Consider the following 17,247-nt stretch of genomic DNA (forward strand, 5'->3'; position numbering starts at 1 on the left):
AAAACCGCCAAAGCTGTGCCTGCAGACAGAAGTCGCGACGGATGTTATGAGGGGAACCTGCGTGAGGCAGGAACGCTGGCTTTTTGAAATGCGGACACTGCGTACGTCAAACGGACGCCTATTTTTCGCATGTAGTATGCCTTTGATCGGAAGCAAGCTGCACAGGATTTGCCGTCCGTAGTATGCACGGCATAAAAACTGCCAAACAGGGGTCGAGTCGAGAAGCAGCTGCAGCATCATCTATTTGTTGGTGCGCGATCTGTGGCGTCGTCGAGGTCGTTGACGCTCTCGGGCCAGAACCCCGGGCGTGGCGCGCGGCGGATGGCGTCGACGAGCAGTTTCCTCAGACCCGAGATGCGCGTCTTAACAGCGTCGTCGTCGAGCACGTAGCAGCCGACGTCGTAGCTGACGATGACCTCGCGGGCGATGACGCCTTCGAGGCGCACGCAGCCGTCTACCTCTGTCCGGTGGTAGGTCATGTTGTAGAAGCGCACGCACAGCTGGGCCAGCTGCTCGGGCCAGCAGACAGGCGGCGGGTTGCGCCCTGCGAGACGTACGCGTTCTTCAGGCGCTACACGAGCAGGAGTCAGCGGGTCGTAAAAAAACTTACGCTACCGACCAAGAGATGATTTTCAGTGCCCCTGTTCGGGCTTCAAACTTCTGAGACGGACACACAGGACGGACTCGCAACACGCCCAGTTTCACATGTGACTACAAGGCTTCACCGGAGTCTGTCATAGTCAAAACTAGGTTTTCGAGTTAAAAGGACGCGTTCTTCGGTACAGTATTGTCACTGGTGGCTAGGAAACAGCCGTGTTAACCAGCAAGCGTATGGTAACTTAACTAGAATCTAATAGCTAAATTTTTACTGCAGTCAGGCGCCTCATTATAGTGATAGAAAATTGGTTTTTGAGGAAAGAAAATGGCGCAGTATCTGTCTCATATCGGCCGACACCTGAACCGAGCTGTAAGGAAAGGGATAAAGGAGGGAGTGAACGAAGAAAGGAAGAGGTGCCGTAGTGGAGGGCTCCGGAATAATTTCGACCACCTGGGGATATTTAACATGGAGTCAAAACGCTAAGGCGCCCGTGTGCTCTGCTATGTCAGTGCACGTTAAAGATCCCCAGGTGGTCGAAATTATTCTGGAGCCCTCCACTACGGCACCTCTTCCTTTCTCCTTTCATTTCCTCCTTTATCCCTTCCCTTACGGCGCGGTTCAGGTGTCCAACGATATATGAGACAGATACTGCGCTATTTCCTTTTCACCGAAACCAATTATTATTGCTATTATTTAACGTGCGCTGACATCGCACATCACACGGGAGCCTTTGTGTTTCGCCTCCATCGAAACGCTGCCCGCCGCGGTCGGGTTCGAACCCGGATCAGTAGCCGAGCGCCCTAACCACTGAGCCACCGCGGCGGGTTCTTAGTGATAATAATAATAATTGGTTTTTTGGGGAAAGGAAATGGCGCAGTATCTGTCTCATATATCGTTGGACACCTGAACCGCGCCGTAAGGGACGGGAAAAGGGGGAGTGAAAGAGGAAAGGAAGAAGGAGGTGCCGTAGTGGAGGGCTCCGGAATAATTTCGACCACCTGGGGATCTTTAACGTGTACTGACATCGCACAGCACACGGGCGCCTTAGCGTTTTTCCTCCATAAAAACGCAGCCGCCGCGGTCGGGTTCGAACCCGACAGCAGCGGCTGCGTTTTTATGGAGGAAAACCCATTTCAGTTTTCAGCTGTTCGAAAATGCGATTCTCTGTGGCACTGCAGCGCATGGCAGTCTGGTGACAAGTTCCGCCGGCTTACATCCGCTCGTAGACGGTGTGGCCCGCGTGCATGGAGGATAGAATGCCCGAGTGCAAAACCAGAATACCATGCACTGCAGCGCCACGGAAAATCGCATTTTCGAACACCTATAAACTGAAATGGCTGTTTCTAAGAGCAGGCTAAAATATCTAATTACAGTGAAATGTCTAACTATAGTAAATAAAATAAATTTGATTAAATTTTAGCTAGCAAGCTTACCAGTTAATACATCGCGTTCCTCCCCCCACCCCAATTTCCGCCGCAGGTGACAATACTGTGCCGAAGAATACGGGTGTCCTTTTGACTGAATATTTAAAGATAGTGTTGACTCTGGTGCTACAGCCCGTATACTGACATGCTGCTGGCCGTGATGTACTTAACATATCAACGGCCGTGTTTTATTTTTTTCTTTCACCCATGGTTTAGCGTAGACTGCGGTACTCAGTAGCGACAAAATCGGCACGAAAATGCTCCTGTTAACTATTTTGTTAACGGTAAACTTTTCACCCGCCGTACCTGCACGTATAGCTTCATCCGCCACGTTTTCCGCGAGCATATATCCGAAATTGCTGCGGCTTTTGCACACTGTTAAAAGGACTGCTGCTGCACTGCTTTCGCTCGCTACGGCAGCGGTTGCTGCAAGTTGCTGCCGAAGGTTGCTGCAAGCCAGTGCGCGTTCCGCGAGCATCTTGATTTTCGCCCGAATTGTACCGAACATGCTTTACGCTCTCTGAATAGGGGCCCCTGGAATAGGAGCCCCTGGAATAGGGGCTCCACTCATAGAGTTTCTTACTATTAACTGAAGGGAAAGCCGGCGGCGCTGCACGAGAACCTCCATGAGCGCGCGAAGCATCATGGGGCGATGAGCTACTTGGTGCGGAACAATAGGTTTTTTTTTTTTTTTCAGGAACACAGAGTGGCGTTACTGAGATGTCCCATTCCGTATCCACGGCGCGCTCCGCGCGCAGACGACTTCGGCGTAAAAGTATTGTGCAAAAGCCATGGTAGCGAAAACGCAACCGCACACGACACCAATAAAAGGTTTTTTTTCTTTTCCGAAATGCTGTGGAAAAACCTTTTAAAATGTTGGAGCGACATTTTTTTTCAAAAACATTTCTTTTTAAAAGTGCGCCTGTTAAGCACGAAATATTGGCTTTTGTGGTATGCAATGCTTGGCCAATAGGAGAGCCAGCCATCGCTTATTTTGAGCAAACTTTACATGCTTTTCTGCTCATTTGTTAAACAACGTTTGTTTTTATTATTTTTTGGCCAAAAGTTGTAGTTCTGCAGTCGGTAGCTCTCCGCCCCATGATGCTTAGAGCGCCCATGGTGGTACAGGTGGTCTCGAAGGCGCTCCATGCAAACTCCCATTGCTAGCTTTCCCTCTAGTTAATAGTAAGAAACCCTATGGCTCCTCTCGCTGAAGACTTCAGAGCGAAGACATCGCAAGATGAAGACGACCTCTGCACTCTGAAGTGTATAGAAACTAGAGCAGTAAAGTTTATCCTATCCTATCCTACAAGAAAATGTCGTGGGGATTGTTTCTTGACTCTGCAACATTTAAAGTGGTTAGAAACTTTGAAATTTTGTTAGTTATCCTAATCATACTTCCAGGTGTGCCACGATGGCGCCGAAGTACTGCTTCATTTGTAGTGCAGAATGTACCCCGATAGCGTAAAACGCCCTTCAAAAGCGCTGCAAGACCTCGTTCCTCTTGTGTTCCGCAGGTACCAGCCAACGCACGCCAAGCGACGCACAAGACCCCATATGTGTCGCCACCTTACCTGACAGGGTTCGGTTGAGAACGACGCTGTCGTCGATGGAGATCGTAAAGCTCAATGCGTATTGGCCAGGGTAGTAGGTCAGGTTGCTGCAGGCTGCAAAATGGCGCCATAACCGTTAAGCAACGTGAAGGGCGCGACCAACATCGATCGTGAATGGGCTTCCTTCGACAGGGCACAATTAAAATTTAAAAAATACCATACTCTATTTTGGTGGTATATAGAAGTCGTAGTATTTTTCATGTTCGCCTAGTGCACGAGGCAGGGTTTTAGCGAGTTGATTCAGACTGAATGACTGACTTATGAAGTGGCGAGAGCGCGGGAAGTGTGAGGTTACAGGAGCACAATTTCAGAATACCTTACCTTTATTGAGAGAGATAATTTTTTTCCCACGGACTTTCCGAACCCAACTTAGACGGGCCGTGAAAGCGGCCGGCAAATTAGCCCCGTAAGGCGCGGGCAACTTTCGAAGCAGGCGCTCTTCTAAAGGCTTAAAGATGCGCCTCGTTAGCAGGGCAGTATAAACTATGAGAAACGTTGAAGTAAATGTATGTGACAGGAAATTATGCTTTCGGGGGACCTTTGCGACGTCAACTTCCTACTCGAAACTTTTCGCTCAACCCTCGTGAATGAAACTGGTGTTCAAGGGCGCCACTTTCTAGTAATGGTAATAAAAAAAAACATGCTCCATAAGAACACGCAGTGTAGATTGGAATTGGGCGTGGATGAGGTCCCGTGGCTGGCAAGGCGTGGTAATCTTCAAACTTTCGTTCTCGACAAATGCCTTTTTCTTTCTCTGGCTCACTCTTCCAATCAGAAAACTGCCGCGTTCGTTAGTTTAACAAAGCACAACGCCGATATCGTTGCACCTGGATCTCTTCAGCTTGCTGGCTAAGCTTACGTAGGCTAGAGATTGAAAACGAAAATATATTACGAAATGTAAAGAACACGGCGCTGAACGAGATAAAAGACGAGGGAGAATGTCGCGGTGAACTGAAAGTCTCGCTTCGAAGAAAGCGGTCTGCCAAAATGCTGGTACGTGTCCAACATTTTTAGATAAAATTGTGAATATTGGAATATAGTAAAGTACTGTTATGGAAATATTGAAGGTGATGTTCCGTTCTTCCGATATGTAGCGAAGTCTTTCTTTTAAGGGTTTTCCATCGCTTGCATCGAGCAGTGAAGACTGCCATATAAAAAGAAGACAGTAGAACGCTTTCGAGGATAGCAAACACGTTAATTGCAAAAAAAAAAATGCAAGCCTGTCGACGGGAGATATGCAGATATATTGATTATTGAAGTTAAATTTTACAATGCCTGAAAAAATTGCGTTCACAAACTCTTTCCCGTTCAAAAATGCTTTTGTCCAGAGCTGTTGGGTATGATTCTTGACACGTGCACGTTGGCTTTCTCAAATGGGCTCTTGGTGTAGCGCCCTCATGTCTGTTTGCCTTCATTTCGCTTTCGCAAAAGATGCAGCCTTTGTCAAATACTTGCAGCCCAAGGGGTTGGCTTCTAAGCCTCGTGGCGCGGCTGTCTAGCATATTTGACAGTCCCGTATAAGATATGGAGGGTTCAGGACAAGTTCCTCCCGCCTCGGAGAGATTATGTTCGCGAAGGATACCAAACGAGCCACGCTGCAGGGCTCCGAAACGAATCCCTTGGGCTGTATAATCTTGACAAAGGCTGTACTTATGACAACACCCTTAAAAGTTGCACTACTCCCAAATGTATTCGATGGAGAAACCAGTTAAGTTCATGTGCGGGTGATTCAGAAACAAAAAAAAAGCATATAGTAACGCTGAAAGGCGCGTTAAAAAGGGGATATTTGTATTCGTGCATTCTTCTGGAGCAACCACCCTCCATATATATTTCTACGTCTTATATACTAATCTGCCGCCGCGCTGGCTCAGTGGTTATGGTGCTCGGCTGTTGACCCGAAATACGCAGGCTCGATCCCGGCCGCGGCGGTTCCATTTCGATGTAGGCGAAATGCTAGAAGCTATTGTGCTGTGCAATGTCAGTGCACGTTAAAAAACCACAGGTGGTCGAAATTATCCGGAGCCCTCCACTACGGCGCCCCTCATAGCCTGAAAAACCAAACTACTGACCTCTACGGAAAGGAGGGAATGATATCCCAGCGGACCCACGTGTCGCCAGCGCCACAAGGTTTCTTCAGCAGTTGTAATCGAAAGAATGAGGGTCCTAAAGGGACTCCCAATGTCCTGCCGGTAACGCCTTTCCCGTACTTCGCAACTGCCCACCTTTCCCCTACATCGCAACTGCTCTGGCTTTGCCACTGGACTCAAAACTACGGTTTCTGGCTAGCAGCTAACACTAATATCCAATTAATATTTGCCAAATATGGTTCCTGTAGTGACCTGTTCAGTGCTGTGTGAGGTGACTGACGACCCTTAAAGGATACCGCAAAGATACCTCCATGTGTACCCATCACGAGTGGCATCTACAATTCCGCTTTTTTGATCACGACTCCCAGCTGAAGCTGAAAACATCAAAGATTCTGAATGCTCGCCGTTACCTTCGCCCGTGTCCATGAGCCTTCCTAGATTCAATAAAGGCATTTCAACTCAGCTCGACTCTCAACAGCGCAGTACATTTTGTCACTCACCTTTCTGCTTGATTCCGAAGCGCGGCGCAGATATGTTGAGACAGCAGCCGCACTCGTTGCCGATGCACTCGCATCGGCGGCCGTCGCTGGGCCAGACCACGGTTTTGTTCGCCTCTTTTTCAACTTCGCCTCGTACTTCCTCGGCCTCCTCTAGCTGCGACGAGAGGCCGCTCAACGGGTCGGCTCCCCAAACTAAGAACACGTTCAGTGGGGAAAAAAGAACGCGACAAAGAGTGAATTTTCTTTTTTTTTTGCGCCAGCAGATTCGTGTGGCGTTAGCTTTTTCCTCTCGTATAAGACGTTTAGATTTGCTACTAAAAACGAGTCCTGCGGTCATCGGCTTGTGTGCAGAATCAGCGATGCTGCCCTGTGAGGTGATCTGTCTGGAAGGAACGGAGCAAATAGTCGAAGGCGCACTACTCCGCTTTCGGAGCTCCCGGGCCTGTTTGACTCGATTATCCTTGCATTTTTCGAACGCTGATATTGAACAGCGATGATGATTATTGCGAGTTTTAATGACGCAAGGACAGGTTTGGCCAAAGAGCGCCATGACACAAGGTATTTTACGTCTACACAAGGTGGGGTCATTGACCCATTCCCGAGAATTTCGTCACAGAGAAGCCGAGCACCGGGCAAGGGAGAGCTTGCATGCACCCACTGTATAAGGCCACATTCTCACAGCCGGTCTCCTCTACGGCGCGGCGGCGACGGAGGCGAAAACCGCGGCGGCAACGGAGCGGCGTGGTGTTCTAATCGAAAGAGGCGCCGGACACCAGCAAACCAGTTGGGGTGGGTGCTCTCTGCCGCCATGTGACTCTACGTCAGTGCTTTTTTTTCCTCTCGTGCGTGAAAAAAAAAAAGCGGAGATGCGCGGTTGGCGGCGGGCTCCGAAGAACACTGTGGTGAAAGTCGTGACCTGCTTGGCGCGTTGATTTGTTTGCCCCTTAGCATAGAAACGACGCGGACCTGCGAGCTTTGGCAAAAAGTATGCGCAACTCCACAGTTTGCAACAAAACACCGCGCGTACGGCGATAAAACTAATGAATACGAATAGAGCAAGTTATTAAAGCGGTGCAGAAATGCGCCTGCACTCAAATTATTCTGGCCAGTCAGCGAAATCGAAGATGTCTAGGGAGATAATGAACTTTGTTACCAACATAGGAATGGTTCCCCGGAATTCGCGAAATTGATCTTCATACAACCAGTCAAGAATTAAGCTAGCAGGATAATTCAAATAATATTTCACTAGTATCGGCTACTTCAAACAATGCACCCTTAAAAGCTAGCAACGGTTGAACTCGCTTTCATCGCAGCTTTCATCGCGGAAAAAGACAAAGTGGTCTGCTTGGCCGGTAGGTGGCGCCTTCTAATGTTTTGCCTTTGATATACTTTTTGATTATTCTCTTCCTTACACCTATATATTCTATTATGTATACATATACCAGGTGTCCAGGTGTAACCACGTTTTTAAAAAGGGCGGTCTGTCATGGGTGCTTAAAACAAACTCAGTGCTGCTGAGGGTCGTGTGGCATATTCTGCAGTATTTTTTTTCGTACCGCATAGCTGGTTAATTAGCTTAACTAGCTAGCTATTTAAATATTGGCTTCGGGAAAAAGTTCATTTAAAATGTTGTAGGTCACCTTGAAAAACAGCCAGCCGGCTAAAGTGTTTTTAACAAGGCACTACCTGAGCGGCTTTAAAAAGTCTAAAAGAAAACGCGCGGAATTCAAAATACACGGCATTACTGTGGTGCTACTTGAGCGCACCAGGTGAAAATTCGCTTATCTAATATCCCGCGCCCAGTGCAAACACAAAACTCAGCTGGAACACCTTATATATTGTCAAATGAAATAAAACCGTCGTCCGCTCTCTGTCCCTTGACAGCGGGCGCTTTTCGGGGCGCAAGACTTGTGTGCATCTCACGACGGAGAAAAAAAAAAAACTTTAAGTCCGCGCACCCACGCACCGGCGCATCGCCGCCGCCGCCGTCGAAGCCCCGACGCTCGCCAGCGCCATCTTTCGCTCGCAGCAAGCAAGCCGTGGGTCACGTGAGGCGAGCTCGCGCTGTGACTGGCGCGTTTTTGTGGGGCGGGGCTCCGTCGCCGCCGCTCGACGGAAACGTAGAGCAGGGCCCAGCGGCACCGGCCGCCCGATTCGGGGGGAAAACCGGCACAAAAATATCTCGCTCCGTCGGAGGCGTAGGAGCAAGCGAAAAACCTGCTGTGAGAATGTGGCCTAACCGGTGGGTAACCGGCGACACTGGGGATCGAACCCCGCACCTCCCGCAAACGAAAGAATGCTTGTAACTGAATACCACGCCACAAATTTTCTTCATGCCTTTTTTTTTCCATGCCTCTGCTCTCTCTCTACCTGTGCGCAATTCTCAGGTTTGTGCTGGGGTAATAGATATAGCAAGAGCAAGTAGAAGCACCCAACAATACACGAAACACGCGCAGGCATGCAGTTCAACATACCCAGAGAGTTCCAAACACGTTACCACACCACACATTGCACGCTGATATTTCAACAATTACCAGGGACCTCTATAGTAACCGCTGTGCGAGGACTACTCTGACATTTGTCACGCACTCTGGGCATGCACGCAGAACGTCAGGCTTCCTTTCACACCAAATCCCTGGATTGCTGAACGTGCGAAGATCCCGAGAGCTATGGGCAGTACAGTTCTTTCGTTCATTCATTCGGCTATTGACGCCAAAGTGATGCGCTAAATTCCTTGTGGCTCCTTGCGGCATGCCAAAGCGGAGCTGCCTGCATCGAGATATCGTTGATAGTATTTGCCGTCACCCCTATCATTTAATGGTGATGCTTCTATGATAAAGAAATAAAGAAAAGGATGCAAGACTATTGTCGCCCTTTGAGGAAGCGTGCTGGACCATTTCTGCTCAGTTCCCAGTACGCGCCGCTGCTGTCACTTCTTGCGCCCCTGTGCAGCCAAGCCTTTCGGACCTCATAGCAAGAAAAACGTCTTGGATGACGGTATCTTTTAATCTCTTCGCTTTTGGATTCAGCGTACCACGCCCCTAATGTACAAGAAAAATGTTTCACCGAAATCGTTGCGATGCTACGAAAAACTAAACTTTCAAGGGGCACGAGAACGAAACATTTTTAATTTTTAATATTTTACAGAAAATATTACTGATGTTCCCACTGCCAGTGTTTCCAAGCACCTGCGCTCGGTATTTCAGCTCTTGTGGAAAGACATAACTTAAGGTGCAGTGAGACTTCTTGCTTGCATAAAGACGCGTTTTTGCACTGGCTGACGCTTGCAGCTTGCACCTCTCGAACAACACTGCTTAGTGCTTCGTTCACGGAAGCACTGACGACGCTACTTTTCTCTAGATCTAGTTGTCAGCTCTCAGAGGATGGTTTGTCAACCAGATGCGCCAAAGTATATGCCTGCAGGCAAAGCAACCTCTCCAGTGCACGTAACTCGTCGAAGTAGCCAAAATTTGTTGGGCCACAGCGCCCAGGGTAACCACGTTTTCTAAAATCTAAAAACTGCTATGGATATTACGGTGGGCTATACACCTCTCAATAACTGAGGAACCTAACGGTGATAGTTGAAAAGTTAACTATTCACTATTAGTTAACCAGCCTGCTAGTTAGAACGTCTTCGTTGTATTGTGATGTATTGCACCGCTGACAGTGCAGTGCAGAAAAAATCACTAAAAGCCTAATTTTATAAATTGTGTAAAGTCTTAGGTGAGCACCCTGTATAACAGCTGTACGCATGGAGGAAGGAAAACTCAGGAGATGCCTTCGCTATCCGAGCTGCACGCCAGAAAGTGTGCCGGAAGTCACGCGCTTTCGCAAGGACTGCTGGGAGTCTTTGGCCGCCGGCGGAGCCAATAGTAACGCTGGGCGCAGGGGCGTCGTCTGCTACATTGTCTGCTGCGCAAGCGTGCTGAGACGGCGGCCAACTAGGGGGGAGCCGGCGTCAGAAAATGTGACGTAACCGCCTCTCCTTAGCTCTTTCCTTCCTCCATGGCTGTACCTTACCGGTACTCCCCTATGGGGCTGAAACGTGGAGGATAACAAAAAGGGTTCAGCTTAACTTGAGGACCACGCAGCGAGCTATGGAAAGGAAAATGATATGTGTGACGTTAAGAGACAAGAAGAGGGCAGAGTGGGTCAGAGAACAAACGCGGGTTAGTGATATCGTAGTCGAAACCAAGAGGAAGAAATGGAAATACTGCTTTTTGTGATAGTCCTTCGAGTAACGCCGGCTGGAACGCAGGAGACCCAAGAGCTTACAACAATGCCGTCAACCAACCCGCCGCGGTGGCTCAGTGGTTAGGGCGCTCGACTACTGATCCGGAGTTCCCGGGTTCGAACCCGACCGCGGCGGCTGCGTTTTTATGGAGGAAAAACGCCAAGGCGCCCGTGTGCTGTGCGATGTCAGTGCACGTTAAAGATCCCCAGGTGGTCGAAATTATTCATTCCGGAGCCCTCCACTACGGAACCTATTATCCTTTCTTCTTTCTCTCCCTCCTTTATCCCTTCCCTTACGGCGCGGTTCAGGTGTCCAACGATATATGAGACAGATACTGCGCCATTTCCTTTCCCCAAAAAAACCAATTATTATTATGCCGTCAACCAACGCGACGGCGCGACGCCATCTCCAGACAGAGGACAGCGGCTGCGGCGGTGTCTCCCCTTTTGTTACGAGAAGCAGGGGTTCATGCCACTACATTGGGGCTCGACAATCGCGTGAGACTGCGACAGCCAGACGACACCGGGGGAATACAAGGTCTTCATCTTCCCTCTACTGGCACCGGCGGCGGCAGGCGGAGGAAGCTATTCTTTCCCACGCGTAGTAGTAGTAGTGCTTTACTTATAAAAATACAAAAAGGAAGGAAATTATGTTGCCAGCCGCGTCAATCACTAACTAATACCTTAATCAGCCGAGCTGCGGCCGGAGGAAATAAAGGGACAGGGAGAGGATATAGCAAGAAGTACAGAGGGGAGCGATAGCGAGAAAGGACTGGGGACGGGTTTGTACACTATTTACAATGTGTACACAAATATAGAAAATAATGAGCAAGTTTGCGGCGCTCGCGCGCGAGTGTCCAGGCACTGTTCGAATTATAACCGCGCGCGAGCGACCACTGCACATATTTACAACATAGAAACACTGCATATACAAAGCCGCGCGCACGTAGCGTCCTGTAACTAATGGATCGCGCGCGGCGGACTGTCCAAGCGTCCTTGGTGGGGCCGGGGGGCTCTCGGCCGTATATCCCACGCGTCGTTTGCAGAACATGATGTCCTTCCCGAGGGCAGGTGTCCTTCCTGGAAAGGGTGCACTCCCAACTGACCCGGGTCATCGCCTGATTCCAGCGGGGCTGCCATGGTAATTAATTTCCGTCGCAGCGAGAAGCATCACGGTGGCCCCATCGTCACTGGAACTGCTGCGAGAGTGCACCGGTGTCGCAGCCTCCTGTGAGCCCCCCCCCCCCCCCCCCCTCTGGACATCACGTGTGTCCAGCTCATTGGACTCTGGCGAAGAAACTGTTGTCCCCATCTAGGGACCTAGGGATGAGGCCGGTTGTAAAAGGAGCAGCGATGTGTGCGCTCAGCGGTTGCTCTCGAGATCTCTTTCCTCTCATTTTGACTTGTTATAATCATCATATAAATAGTTTGTATAACGTTTCCACGTCTCCTCATCTTAACTACATCTCCAGCTTCCTCGCCCCTTTTCCGGCCCGATCACGCTACCCGAGTCCCAACTCTCAACAGCGTCAGAAAAGACGAGGAAGAACTTGTGCGCCATCTGCTAATTTTTGTCCACACCTCAACGTCGTCCTTGCAGGACACACTGTTGAACCCGCAGCGGTGTATCGCGTTGGCCATATGTGTTTGGGACTAGCACATATTGCTATTTCTTTCATGTTTGGAGGCGAAGGCTGGACATATGCATTGACATGGATGCGCCTCCTGCAAAGCACGCCGCTCGCCTTCATTACGGTCTCTTCGAGGCTGAAATTGAGACTTCCCGGTCTCTTTGTCTTGCACGAGATATGACCAGTTCTCAGCAAAGACCTTCTCTTCCAGGCACTTCTTTATTTATGCCACATCGACGACTGACATCCCTTTGCCGATGCAGCGCAAGGAGTTCACCGTCCTTTGAAACTTGTGAGCCACGAGGTGTGTGCAAGTCAATACAATGTAGTTGCAACAGCTCAACCCAGATCCCTGACGCCCTTTTTCCCGTTAGCGCATCTGATGCCCTTGAAGAGAATATTGAGCTTGCGCTTCAGGGTTTTTGTTTGGTTTGGTGATAAAGTGCTTGCGCTGATATTGCACTTCGTGGCTTTACGGGGGTGACATCAAGCCAGTTCTCTTTCCGCTTTCCCCGCTTCGGTGCTGGCCCCTTGACAACTTTCTGTTTAAGAACTGCTTCTTTTACCGATGCCTACTGGCTCAAGCATCTCGATTTTTTTTTCGTCGGAAGAAATGAGGGCCGATGCAGTTTTCTCGTAAGAATTTATCATTTAGAAAGGGGATCCCCCCGCCTTCCACTGCTCTGCGAGTTTCTCAACCAGCTGACCAAACCTGGCCAGCGGACAGAGCTCTCGGTGAAGCCCAGGCTCGTGAACTGTTGGTCAAGTGGGAGCCCACCCTCGAGGACCTTTTGTTAAAATAAAGTTCATCCTTCTCCTCCCCACTGCCCTCCTTTCCTGATTGGGCAAGGCGATGATTACATTGTCACTGTACAACAGGTACGGTGGGGCTGCAACAGAGAAGGAGCGAAGCGTATAGCAACGAGATTAGGAAGCGAACTTATCACCACTCTAATTGGAAATCAAACCTAACCTATGCCTCCGGGCAGAGTTCAACTGATTAGAACGTTCTGCTGTCGCGCAGTGGAAAACAAAACACGGAAGCGCGGTGCTGCTCTCGCTCTAGGCTGATAACTTCCTGGGGCAAGACATTTTGGTACGGGAAACAGGTCCCGTTTATGGTCGCAGGTCGTGCCGTCAGAACTGCAGCAACATAACATGCGAACTAAACGAATATGAGGATTACCTGCCATTCTAGAAGAAAAAAAATGGGGAACTCAAGAAATGACACAAGCAAGTCCATGTTTTTTAGCTAACACAGGTCCTGCATGGCTAGAGGTGTTACATAGTAGGTCGCTATACAACGAAGTATAATAGGCATAATAAAAGTACTATTTCGCATTGCTTCACCCCTACTGATATGCATCCGTATTGTCCCCTATTTGAACAATTTAATTATCCCAATGAGCGAAGACCTCAAAATAAATCGACTCCTAGGACATATATAAGCACTTTCAAGCTTTGGCCATCATCAACCATATGTCTTCTTGCCTAGCGCGGAATGGCAAGCCCGGAGACTCGTTCTCCAAGCTGCCCACTCCTACTTTCTATGCATACTTGATACCTGTAGGCTTGGCATCCCCGATAAGGGGAATAGGACGGTTTAGCTCGGCACAGCGTGCAACACTTACCCTGCTCATGCACCCGCGCCGAGCCACCAAGAACGGCTGAAGTGGCTAGGAGGGCCAGTAAGACGAGTACAGCTGATGGTGACATGATGCCGGCGCGACTGTGGAAGACGCGCGCGGACTGTGGATATATCTCGCCTGTTTTCAAGCTGGCTGTTGCGCGCTCCTATCTATATACGTGTTGGGAGCTGCGAGCTGGGCGCCCTCACGATGCCCGTGTATCGGATGCCACTGCGAGCGAGAGCCTTGGCCCTTACGCTCGAGTGCTGATATGGGCCGCCGCTGCCGCCATGCACGCGTTGGACGAAGCCGACGGCGCACATAGGGCTTGTGCTCACAAAGAAAAATAGTGGACTCCCCTTCCGTGCCACTAATCTGATTGCTTTCAGATTCGAGAGGAGAGCCACTCTGGAGCACGGTGACATACCGGCTCGTCACCCACTGTGCTTCACCAGCAACGTGTACTCGGCGCTGTGTGTATGGGCGTCCAAGGCAGAAATGACAAACGCCGTAGGATCACTTGCAAATACCATTCTCTGCTTCACCTCGCTACCTGAAGGGCTGTCGTGGTCGGTGGAAAGGCCCTGCGGTTTCAATGAGCCAGTGACGATCTTATCTGCTTCGGTGCACCGTCGCGCTGGCATTGCACCATGCAGCCTTCCTATCTTATACATACGCGCAACAGCTGCGGTGTTCCGAACGCTGGACCCGCAGTGGGGGCTACTGACCGAGTGGGCGACGTCTTGGTGCTTTTCAAGATGCCTTACCAGAAAGTGGGTTCCTGTTATTTTGTTTTTTTCTTGTTCCGGCAACGGCAAGGCATGTTACCGAGTTTCCTTGGCGGGGACTCAGCAGAAATGCAGAAATTGAACATTGGTTTTTGGGGAAAGGAAATGGCGCAGTGATTGTCTCACATCTCGGTGGACACCCGAACCGTGCCGTAAGAGAAGGGAGGAAGGTGGGAGTGAAAAAAAAAGAGAGAAAGAGATGTCGTAGTGGAGAGCTCCGGAATAATTCCGACCACCTGGGGATCTCTAACGAGCGCTGGCATCGCACAGCACACGGGCGCCTTTGCGTTTCGCCGTCATCGAAACGCAGCCGCCGTGGCCGGGTTACTCCGGCTCAGTAGCCGAGCGCCCTAGCCATTGAGCCACCGTGGCGGGTTTACAGCAGAGGCAGAGTCAGGATCTTGACGTTCATCTGATGAAAAAAAAGGAGGACGGGGTGATGGACGCCATATGGGAGGCAGGCACAAATTACTTCTGAAGGAAATATGCTTAAACTCTGTGTACGTGCGTGTCAGACACGGATTCAAGGGGGAGGCGGTACCTCCGAAATCTATTCCGATCACTACCTTCCCACCCACTCTCCAACACCTCTCGTAAGCCGCGTCTATATGAATGCGACAGTAGTGCATCACATTTGCGCACGTGCTATCTAGATGGAAACTCGTACTGAGCGGAGCCTAGGCGCTCCGCTGTTCGGATTTCTTTTCACCATGCTTTTACTTCTGCAGTAGCAAAAAGATGCTAGGGTCGTCTATGATACATTACAGGACGACTCTAAAGTCTTTTTTATTTTAACATCCAGGTAAAAGTACGATAAAAAAAATTCGATCAGCGGAGCGCCTAGGCTCCGCTCTGTTCGAGTTTCCATCGCGATAGTACCTCGTTGAGCCAATGCGCCACCGTTGACAAGCATCGCATCAAATTTCGCGAAACACTGGCGCCACGCATTATCAAATCTGCAAGCGAGAGCCGCTGCTGTCTTGTGCACTGTCTGCTTCTGCTATCAGGCAGAGCCGCAGGACTGCGGCCAGCGCAGATGACAGGCAGGTGCGCTTTCCCACAATTCACCGTGCGACGCATGCAGCGCGCAGGTCGACGTGCCCCTCTAGATTTACCTCTAATGTGGATTAGCCCGGCGCGTTCCCCCTGGTTCTTTATCACCACTTACATGAGTGCGACACGCCAGAAATTGCATCCGATGCGCTATTGTGGTGGTGAAAAACTTTATTATTGGCGGAGCCCTTATAAATCACAATTTCAGAGGTGGGCTGGCTCCTGGTCGTGGGTGGTGGCCGGCAGCCCGTATCTGACGGCGACGCTCTCCGCCCACTGCACCAGCCTCAGTCGCGAGACACTGAGCTAGAGACCAGGACCTCCCACCCCTAGTCCGCGAGGGCCCATTGGGCCAGTGGTTGCAGTTGTCGGCAGATGGACATGTGGTCGAATGTGGCCCTCGGGGCCCCACAGAGGGAACATTAGTTAGTTTAGTTTATGGGGGTTAAACGTCCCAAAGCGACTCAGACTATGAGAGACGCCGTAGTGAAGGGCTCCGGGAATTTCGACCACCTGGGGTTCTTTTACGTGCACTGACATCGCACAGTACACGGGCCTCTAGAATTTCGCCTCCATCGAAATTCGACCGTCGCGGCCGGGATCGAACCCGCGTCTTTCGGGCCAGCAGCCGAGCGCCGTAACCACTCATCCACCGCGGCGGCCCAGAGGGAACATTCGGGGGTGTGAGTAGAAGGGAAAAGTGCAAGTAGCGCTGTGGAGGGAATGATGAGAGCCTAGAGTTGTGACCAGGTCGTCTGTTGCTTTGTCAGCGATGTGTGTGGCGGGGGGGGGGGGGGGGGGGGGGGGTGAAGTAGACGTTCTTCACGGTAGTGTAGCGTGGCGTCGTGATATGTGATCAGCCGGTCTCTCGCGCTGCTTCGGTCTTCGGTTCGCGCTGCTCGGTTGACGTACGCTCGAGCAGCGGAATGGGCCGCTTCGTTACCGGGATTGCCCAAACGGGCCGGTACCCATACTGACTATTTGGATGAGGCGAGGTGGTTGGGGGTTGGAGGTGAGAATTTTATTGGCTGCAGTATGTATCTTCCCGCGGGCAAAATTTTGAATGGCGGTTTTGGAATCGCTCAGTATAAGAGTGGCAATGGAAGACAATATCGCTAGCTCGCGACGGCTGCTTCTTCGGCTTCTATCGAGGTGTTTGCCCTGATCGAGCTTGATGCGTGTTGTAGGTTGTTGAGAGTACGCAGAGGGCGTAAGCTGATGGTTGGGAGTATTCTGTGGCGTCTACGTAGACTATGTCCGGTTCATTTTCGTGTGCTGTATGCAAAGCGCGTGCGCGGGCTGCCCATCGAGCCTGGTGGTCGACTGGATGCACGTTTTTACAGGGGGTGAATAGTGAGATCGTCCCTGACGTATTGCGGAAACTTAATGCGGCCCTCAGAGCTGTGGCCTGCGGCCCACCGGCCCTCTAAGTTTCATCAGTTACTCCGAAAGCTCGTGCCAGCTATACGAGTCAGCTTCATCACCAGACTTGTTTTCCAACTGTTGACTTATGATATGACTTATTCCAGGTACGCTCTATTTTCTCCGCTACACTGTTTAGTTCAGATCGCTCAGATGCTTCTTGTGCAGTTTGTTTTTGATTAGATCCTTTGTTCATCGTAATAAAGAGCGTTGTTTTGATATTTTTCTCTTCATTTACGCGCACTAGCAGCAGCTGAAGCCAGCACCAAG

General features: G+C 50.3%; 1 protein-coding gene across 1 annotated transcript; it reads right to left on the reverse strand.

Annotated features, from left to right (window-relative positions):
- Window positions 1-212: 212 nt before the first annotated feature.
- LOC144114557 (uncharacterized) lies at window positions 213-13,940 on the reverse strand. The gene is made up of 4 exons (XM_077648377.1): window positions 13,718-13,940; window positions 6,223-6,414; window positions 3,597-3,689; window positions 213-544 (listed from the first exon to the last, which is right to left on the reverse strand). Exons 1-4 carry the CDS (start codon window positions 13,800-13,802, stop codon window positions 237-239), a joined length of 678 nt encoding a protein of 225 aa, XP_077504503.1. The 5' UTR covers window positions 13,803-13,940; the 3' UTR covers window positions 213-236.
- Window positions 13,941-17,247: the final 3,307 nt, after the last annotated feature.

This window comes from Amblyomma americanum, chromosome 1 (genome assembly GCF_052857255.1).
Source record: "Amblyomma americanum isolate KBUSLIRL-KWMA chromosome 1, ASM5285725v1, whole genome shotgun sequence".
Lineage (NCBI taxonomy): Eukaryota > Metazoa > Arthropoda > Arachnida > Ixodida > Ixodidae > Amblyomma > Amblyomma americanum.